Below are 9,848 nucleotides of genomic sequence, written 5' to 3' on the forward strand. Positions count from 1 at the left end.
TGAACAGAGCAGAGCAGAGTAGAGAGCAGAGACGTTCAGACCAGAGCAGAGCAGAGCAGAGCAGAGCAGAGCAGAGCAGAGCAGGGGAATTACAAACAAGGCATGCCTTGTTAATTTTTCTTGGCAAGTTCACGTTTTCGAGGCAGGTTTTGTGTTGTTATCAACAATTTTTTTTACAGAGTTCATGAAGTTTCCCTTACCTTCTAAACAGATATATAATGACCAGTGTGATAATTATAACTATTACAAGGAAAACAGCTGTGACAGCTCCAGCAATCGTCCCTAGAGAAACAAAATGATATAAAGACTAACAAAAAGAACAATCGGCATTGTTTGATTTCTGAAGTGGAAAGGAGGAAAGCTGGATGATCTACGTTTAATTTACAATGGCAACATAAAGTTATCCTCGATCGTAACGAAACCCATCCTGTACATGTGTCTCAACGAGGCAGTGATTCTTATCATTCCCGCAATACACTGCTCTGTGATGGTGTAATTAGAGACATGAATTATATCAACCTACGCATCAAACTCAAGATTTGATATAAAGTGAAGGACATTTCTTCAATCACACAACAAATTGTAAATTGTGTATTTGAACTTGGGACAAGGTCAAAGGATATTCTAGGCTAGAAACCGTCCAGGACATACATACATACATACATACATACATACATACATACATACATACATACATACATACATACATACATACATACATACATACATACGTACATACGTACATACATACATACATACATACGTACATACCGGTACGTACATACATACATACATACATACATACATACGTACATACGTACATACGTACATACATACATACATACATACATACATACATACATACACACATACACACATACATACATATAGCTGCATACATACATACATACATACATACATACATACATACATACATACATACATACCGGCACTAGTACTACCAGTTCTAGCAGTCGTATCTCCTTCGTATCCAAGTTTGGTTGTTGATGCCATCTCAGTAGGTTTCGTCACTGAATAATATGAGAATTATGTCAATGTAGCATGGTAAGATTTTAATTCAGCAGCGAGCCAGTTGCGAACTGAATTCCCCCTAGAAGTACAATAGCCTGAAGCCATGCAGTCCTGTATCTGCACAAGAAATTGTTATTACATTGAATGCTGACAGCTCCTAGTCCTGACAAAACAATGAGACATCTGTCATAATAAAACTGAGAGCATTGTTTAGGCAAAAAATGTCTGTTTCGATCCGATAACATGACATCAGAAAATAGGTTAAGTAGGTCGGAATTCTGTTTTCTTTTTCTTCAAAAATTACTTCGAGCCCAAGATATGATACTCGTCGGTCACAATACACAGTTTGATGGGATATAAAAGAAGTAATTGAAGACAGTTATAACTTATATAGACAAACAATAAGCATGCTGTATATTTGGCTTTTAATAGATTCAAATGTCCGGATGTCTCTAATATTATTTCTAGAGAATTTTTCATTTTAACCGAAAACATTTTTTAAGATGTGTGCGTATTGACATATACCCCAATCGTCGCGTTGTCATCACCTCTCTATCATTAGTTATGAAGTGGTTTGTGAGGAACTGAGTTTCTATGTTTATTTGATAAACAGTATGTACAAAAGTAGCGAAGCTCTAAGTTGCGGATTCCAGCTTCGAAACTGGCCACTCTTAAGCTTACTATCCGATCATCAATGATGTCAAAAGGAAAACACAATATATTTATTACCTGAACATGAGGTCAGTGTTGTCCACTTGCTGTCTTCATTACATACTTTCATGACATACATTGCATCACATAGTCGATCGAGGGTAATAATATCCCCTTCAAAGTATATATGGACCCTTGGCTTGAAATCTTCTTGAATTTCCGGTGGCTTACACTTCGCAACACCTGAACAGTTTCACATTGACATGCAACTATTACTATAATATGTGGATATGGAAAGCTTCAGCTATATACGAAAGGTACCACAACAATCGGGCCGTGCCACTTAAGGTCACAATATGCTTAGCACGATGGTAAACTAATGCCTCCCATAATGAACAGAGAACATTGACCAGTTGTAAACTGCATGCCTTCTGTAAGGACAAAACGCTTTCGATTGATTAGTTTCAATTCACATCATTAAAATGCAAAATTCTGAGCTACCATCTCCAATACTGTTATAGTATCTATTATATACATGATATATCCTTTAATTGAGATAATTCGTTAATAATACGTGTCCAAATGATTCGTATAAATGTAGAATTATTATATCGACAAGCTGTTATAGGACACAAGATCTGTGTCATCATCCTTTTGTGAACAAAAGTGCAATTATGACATTTGAAGCTTGCATTTTTAAAGACATTGAATACTAACTATAAAAAAATCAACTATTCAAACGATTCAAAGTTTAACAGCTACATCAACAAGCACTGCAAAGTATTTATAAGTTGCTACCTATGTTCCGGTATATACCAATTTTGAAACTATATCAAATTTGAAGCTTGCATGTTTAAGATAATGTCTAACTACCAACAAATCATTGATTTGGCAAAATGACCCCACGTGAAAATATACACCAAGAAGCTTGATAGGGTTCAATCGCTTTGTTATCATCGCTGTATCTATCAAATTGTATGAGATTTAAAAGCATGCATTCCAAAATATTGCCCAATTACCAAAAATAATTGATTATGCAAAGTACTCATTAAAATTGAAAGCTGCATCTAGATCTGTTTCATCCTCCTCTATGTTAACACATTCGTTTTGTTACAAAATTATATATTATGTATTCCTAAGATATTGCCTATAAATCGTTAATTATAGTATGCATATTCTCGTAAATAGTTTAATTTGATTTGATTTGATTTGATTTGAATCAACCATTTTAAAGAAAATGATGACACAGCCAGACAGACAGACAGACATCGCCATTTTATAACCTCCCCTTACGGGAGGTAAGAGTATCCCCGATCTCAAAATGCGACACACGAAAAAAGTCTCGTCCATCACTACTTCGAAAAATTTGAAAACAATGCTTCATTGAACTTGCAAAACTTACCAACGTATCGAATGAAGAAGAACGACGAATCGCGTGTTGATCTTGGGTGTCTTTGTTGTTGTGCCATACGTACAGTGAGCCTGTTTGTGTCCCAATCTTTCTGACTTCCTTCCCATGATTGGTCAACGACGGTAGTGACGTCATCGTCGTATTTAATAATTTCCAGTTGATCTTCTTGACGGAGGTCGATCATAACGAAAGTAAGTCTTACACCTTTCTGCAACACATCTGGCATTACTATCTGCCAACTCCCCGTTGAGTTTTCTGGAGGACCACCGGGAACAACTGGCCATGATAAGAACCCTTCTTGGGATTCTGAAAAATATCCTCCCATAGTCCCTATGGTAGCAGAACACGATCTCAACATAATAAGTGGTTTTAAACAATCACGAATGATGTAAAAATGATCATTGGGAGAATTTTTGCCTGGCATAGTGTTGGTGTCTTGTAAATGATCGGATGTATGCTTATATCAACATAACTTTACTCTGATATGTAAATGTTTCACTCCCCATAAACATACATAATTACTGCTTTGATTGACCATTATTATTTCCCCTGTTCAAATAATATCACGAACAGTCATTTCCGTCTATTTCATATACTTTTGTTTACATCAATGATACGAGATTTAGTTGCTCACATGATTCATTGTATGATTATAACATTTACTTACTTTTATATACACTGGCGATGTCCTCAGTTCCACCACAAAAAGTTCGTTTAGTTAGATCCCCATGACATGGACTATTACAATATCCAGGGGTGAGTTGTCTCCAGCTTTCAGTCATAGTACGAAAATGGTTAGTATCCCAACACGTGCATTTACTCCCCTTGCTAAGGGCTGCATAGTGGCGTGCACCACAAAATTCTAAACAGGAGTCGATTGTTACATCCTGGCATAGCTCAAAACTATCAGCAGTACTAGTGGTAATATCATTATTGTCATTGTAACTGGTGTCGTAGCTCATAGCAATATCACTGGCATCTCCTTCTTCTTCAAAATCGTCACTATCATTATCACCACCACCACCACCACCACCACCAGCAGCAACATCGTCAGCACTTTCACCTTCATCAACATCGCCCTCTACACCGGCATCATTGGGAGTAATACGATCAAAAGGAATGTCGTTGCATCGTGCGAAAGTCGGTCGAGACACAGTACCATCCATCAACTCAAAACAACCTACATATCCAGGAACTGCGAATAAAAACCAAGAATCTGGCTTGAGCTTAACATGTAAAATTTGAAGTTTAATGAGTGAGTTCATTAATGCAGTAACTGTTTTTTTTAATTTCATTTTTCAAATACCAAATTTCAAATCTAATATATATTTCAGTGAAAAACTTACAGTTACACCGAACCCCGACTTCTCCTCGGACACTTGATGAACTCTCACCACATCTGACTTTTGCCTGTTCATATGGACAGTCCCCAAGATGCAACTCATTGCCTCTGCATGTAAAATCATTCTCAATGAAGGGAAATGGTTCCTCTTCTAGTCCTGGGGGAATACTGATACTTTCCATGTACATTACTGCGCCATTGTTATAGCCTTGGATTGGCGAAAATCACAAATAAATTGAAAAGTACAAACGTTTTTAGAAAGAGTGTTTGAACATAAACACAGGCACACGCACATGCATTTGTTGATGTTATCACTGCTACCTTCCGTAAAGAAAGCCTCCGTTATGCTTTCGTCTGTCTGTCTGTATGTCTGTCTGTCTGTCTGTCTGTCTGTCTGTCTGTCTGTCTGTCTGTCTGTATGTATGTATGTATGTATGTATGTATGTATGTATGTATGTCTGTATGTCTGTCTGTCTGTCTGTCTGTCTGTCTGTCTGTCTGTGTATGTGTGTATTAAGAATATAAGCTAAACATTCACATACTTTACACATGCAATGATGAGACAGCACACGTGTACTACAAAGCTTGTTGGTGTATCTTTTGACTTTAATGAAAAATTGCATAATTAATTATTCCGGTTATTAGGCAATATGTTAAGAATGCAATCTTCAACTTTCATATAATCCGACACATATTGCACAATTAATGATTTTTTTAATAATTTAAATTAAAAATGAGTTTGGTAATTAAGGTAATTATCTCATGAATGCAAACTTTAAATTGCATGTAATGTGGTACATGCCTTAATGATAACAATTATAATATGCATACATCCGATATAGTTTGATGATATATTATTTTAATTTCATTGAGTAATTTACATCAATAGGGTTTTTTTTGTAATGGTACAATCTCAATGTGGTATATGCAATGGGTGATGACAATATATATAGGAACAATATTCAGTTTACATCTGGTCCGCATGGTATTCCTCTAGTAGGTGTACTGTGTATACCAAAACGAAACACTGAATCGTTAATTCTTTCATTTGTAATTGTCTGGTTCGCGGAACGTAATCTTAACAGTGTCAGAGAAGACTATTTCAAGATATCTCACCAAGTTCTCGACATGCAACTTCAGCGTTCTCAAAAGTCCATCCATCACTACAAACAACATGCCATTGGTCGTCAATCAGTAATTGCAGTTGTCCCGCAAAAGGATGTTCTCCTCCACGGAGTCTAATCTTGTGTTCTACTAATATACGAATATGTAAAGTGGTAAAAGAACCTTTTCTGTTAAATCGTCCGACAGTTTTGAGTACTCTTCAGGGGTGTGTTCGATTATGCTTCCCCGGGGAGCCTCAGACCAGGGTTACTGACGTCACTTGGGCAACTCGGGTCGTGTGAAAATCGAACGTATTTTACTGCATTTGGGGTACCCCTGGGAGCCTATAATTAAATCTGTGATTCATTATAAATAATTTGGTCCGTCTTTCCAAAATATTTAGACAATTTGAAGTGAAAAATTATTTCCTCACTAAATGTGGAAAGATATCCTCAAAATACGGTATAATTCTTACGGAATTGATAACAATAACTAATCACATGTCGTCCCCATCTTGGATCAAGTCAGGTCAGGTCAATCCCCAAGCTGCCCCGGATGTAGTAATCGAACGCAACTTGGGGCAACTTTAGGTGCCTCGAGGCACCCTGGGTTGCATAATCGAACGCACCCCAGGTGCCAGCGGCCTAGGCGGCCTGCTCCGTCACGGTCTTAAGGGTTAGGCTGGTGCTTGAGGGCGCCCGTCAAGGCGTACCTTACAGACTACGAAATACCGGAGTGTCTCGTTTGGGGCTCTCGTTAAAAAATTGAATAATAGAGGAATCTTCAGGTCTCAATGAGTGGGCTTTGATACACTACAATCTAGGATCAATCTGATTAAAATCCTATGTAGTGGTTGGCTATTTGTTCAACTGCTATATTACCTTCCGACTACGGCTTTTGGGTGCGTTTCATGTTCTTGGTGTATCACTAAATCTGAACATTACTTGTCAATGAGAATTTGTCAGATGTAGGGACAGGTAATAGAACTGAAATACAGTTGACTACTGCAGTCCATCACATTGTTAAATCCCACTGATTGCAACTGGAGTATCATTTTTCGATCTGACAACCACAATTACTGACAACTGTTAAAATACATATAATTAGACATTGTACATGTTAACTAGTGTTTTTTGTTATCCATATTAAAGTGGTACAGACACGGTGATCGCCGTTGGTGGCGCTGATTTGATGCGATACTGATCAGGGAGTGCGAATAAGTTATTGTACTTAACAAACCATTTTGTTAAAAAAACATTCCAGTCGCAGCTTGTGAACTTTAAACTTTGACATAGTTTGAGGTCATTACTCTTGTCTTTGTACTTTACTAAATTTATTAGCAACTCGATTTGCTTGTAATCACGGGTAGTAGTATTTATGGTACTACTTCTACAGTGATTCTGGATCGTTCTAAAATCAATTTATGAAAATATCAAGACGATAACGTGGCATTTAGTTGAAGACTTTCAGCTAAAGGTCAAAGGTGAATTCAACAGAGTTGATACTTGATAACTAGACTACATTGTATACTTCGAATCGAGCTAACAAGTAAAACCCATGACAAATAGATGTACGCCTGACGCCTCCATAGTATAAGAGATCGACAATGGTGTGAAAGTAGCGATAAATTACACTTTCTGCATTCATTGCACCACACACTAAAGGCTGTGCACCACAATAGAAAATAATCTCGGTTAGAGAGTTTAAAGAGAGTTCGACTCACGTACCTGAATTGACGACTGTGACAGTCATAAACAACACAGTCAGACACAAGTAACCATAACTTTTGATGAGATAATGAGACATTGTCGATCTTACACACTTCAGTTTTGTTCGCCGGGACACATGAACAGGTAGTGGTGAGACATCGACGACATTGCTGACGTCTGTGTTGTTTGTGAAAATAAAGGGAGTATCAGTTCCGTAAATGCGGTCACAATTTGCCTTTCAAATGCAAATATGGTACCTCGTCGCGTTGTAGGGACTAAAACTGGAGTGATTAAAACCGCAGGTGCTTTCTGACTAAACAACACCACAAGTTCCGTCCTGTATTCTGATATGAAGGTAAACATCGAAAGTGGTATCATCAATTCAGAATCAGAATCAATATGTTGAATCGAATCGAGCTAACAAGAATCAGAATCAATACGCTAATTACCAATACTGGTAAATAATCATCCGAAGAGGAGGGCGAAACACTTTGTCGCATTGCATGGATGCCTTGAAGACATCCATCTATCCAGATGTGACCAAATTATAGTCTAGTTTGTTCCAGTTTGTGATTGTTCTTGGAAAAAACGAGTCCTTGTAAATTTCTGTATTTGAGTGCGATATTTGAAAGCAGCTAGAGTTGTTTGTCATGTACTTTTCCACAGGGTTGCTATGTTAGTAGTCAGCAAAGTTCCTGGGTTTGATTGTTGGCTTTGGTCTTTGTGATATGAATCTCATGGTGTATAGCTGGTATTAGGCCTCGAGCAACTTTAAACAAGAATGTGAGGCGGAGTTCTCTTCTCCTCTTTCCTGTAGTGGCCGGATGTCATTTTCTTTGAACATTTTGTTGATACTGTCTGGTTTTCTGTATGTGTAGTTTTTTTATTTGTAATCAATCTTAATGTTTGTCTTTGTATACGGTCTAGTTTGTCTATGTGTGCTTGTGTGAATGGCACCGTATTCAATGGTTGATCTGACGAGTGAGATGTATGCTGTTATTCTACAGGGTTTACTACAGAGTTTATTACGTCATTGAAAAGACGAAATGGCTATAAAAAATCTGATATCGTCATCGGAACATGTACACAGCAAGATCTATAACTTGATCTGCCAGTAGGATTATTGTATATATTCGTATGTACTCAAATGTGCACGACACTGAATGCCAGTGAGAACAAGCAACCGGCGTGGATAAACCAACCGGAATTAGGTCATTTGAGGTTGTCCACACACCCCTGCTATGGAAATCAAGTGGTCCGAAGAAACTGAAAAAGAAAAATCTGAAAAAATATTGTCAATTTAAAAAAAAAAAAAAATTAAAAAACACAATTTAAAAGATTTTTTTACAATTTCAACTTTTTTCTTGAAAAATTTGAATGTTAACATGAAATATAAATTGATATTCCTTCGAAAAACTACAAAAATGTAGTATGTAACAAAGAAAAAGGCAAAAAAAACAATACAGCAAGAAAAAAGAATGATAGTTCTTGCCATACTATGATTTCGGAACGTTATTCTTGAAGAAATAGTGTTTCTTGGGATCTTTATAAAACACGGCACTTATTTATTCAATTGACAGGCTATAAAACTAATTATAATTTGAAGGTTTCCTGTGAACTTGAGAGTATTTGTACATTTTAAATGATTTAATTTTACAAATGGTGATACATTCTCATTACTGTCACATATAAAGTCACTGTGATTTCAAATTTCAACATTAAGAGAATGAGTATGTAATATAACATTGTACAGTTCTAATGTAATATATGACTTCTTTTCATTATGGCACTCGTATACTAGTATATATGGGGGGTGGGGGGTGAGGGGAGGGGGTTAAGGGTAGAGCTACTTTTTGTATATTTATTTGCCCTCTAAACTTGTACCATTATTTACTTTGGCCAGGGGTCAGACACGATTAGCATAGCTATTTTCTGACTCCTTTTATCCGATCTAGTTTGCTTTTCCTGTATTTACGTTTGTATTGTACTTATTTTTGATCGGGTAATAAAATATATATATCATATCATATCATATCATATCATATCATATCATATCATATCATATCATATCATTATTGCTTGAGAGTGTGCTATGATACAAGGCGACGATTTTCTACCTACTGTATTTACTCCTTTTTGACCACTTCAGACTGAAGTAATTAAAAAAAATCCTTTTAGCCACCGGGGTTTTCTTGATTTTCTGGATTCTGGTGATGCCGATCTTAAACTAGATGCTTGTATTTATTTAAACTTCAGGCCATTTCCATTTCTCTCAACTGTTTTCTACTACCTCAATGAACCACAGTGGATGCACTAAGCAATTAGTTACCCTCATTACAAAGGGCAGGCACTGATGTATGATGTAATTACCTTCCATCGACTAGACAAAATTGTCCTCCCACACAAAAGTCACATTTCTTATCTCGAACGACTCTCTGCACGAACGGTTTCGTTGGCTCCATCAGAATATAGCCCTGGGGCACTTCTGTTGGTCCAGGCAGTTTGTGTTACTTTGAATGTTTGACTCTTGCTGTAAACAAATACACGCCTACATTATAACACAATCAAACCATTTTACAATGACGTTTTGTCACGTCAC

The 9,848-nt window shown here is 36.9% G+C and overlaps 1 protein-coding gene across 1 annotated transcript in view; it reads right to left on the reverse strand.

The window, feature by feature from the left end:
* Positions 1–7,458, reverse strand: part of LOC144445265 (uncharacterized) — a 9,173-nt gene extending 1,715 nt beyond the window's left edge. The window contains exons 1-8 of the mRNA XM_078134808.1: positions 7,268–7,458; positions 5,553–5,687; positions 4,441–4,644; positions 3,762–4,289; positions 3,086–3,424; positions 1,762–1,926; positions 948–1,031; positions 201–282 (exon numbers count right to left, since the gene is read on the reverse strand). Coding sequence (XP_077990934.1) covers positions 201–282; positions 948–1,031; positions 1,762–1,926; positions 3,086–3,424; positions 3,762–4,289; positions 4,441–4,644; positions 5,553–5,687; positions 7,268–7,346 — 1,616 coding nt within the window. The 5' untranslated portion in view covers positions 7,347–7,458. The remainder of the gene's footprint in view (positions 1–200; positions 283–947; positions 1,032–1,761; positions 1,927–3,085; positions 3,425–3,761; positions 4,290–4,440; positions 4,645–5,552; positions 5,688–7,267) is intronic.
* Between the last annotated feature and the right edge of the window lie 2,390 nt (positions 7,459–9,848).

Source organism: Glandiceps talaboti, chromosome 14 (assembly GCF_964340395.1).
Source record: "Glandiceps talaboti chromosome 14, keGlaTala1.1, whole genome shotgun sequence".
Lineage (NCBI taxonomy): Eukaryota > Metazoa > Hemichordata > Enteropneusta > Spengelidae > Glandiceps > Glandiceps talaboti.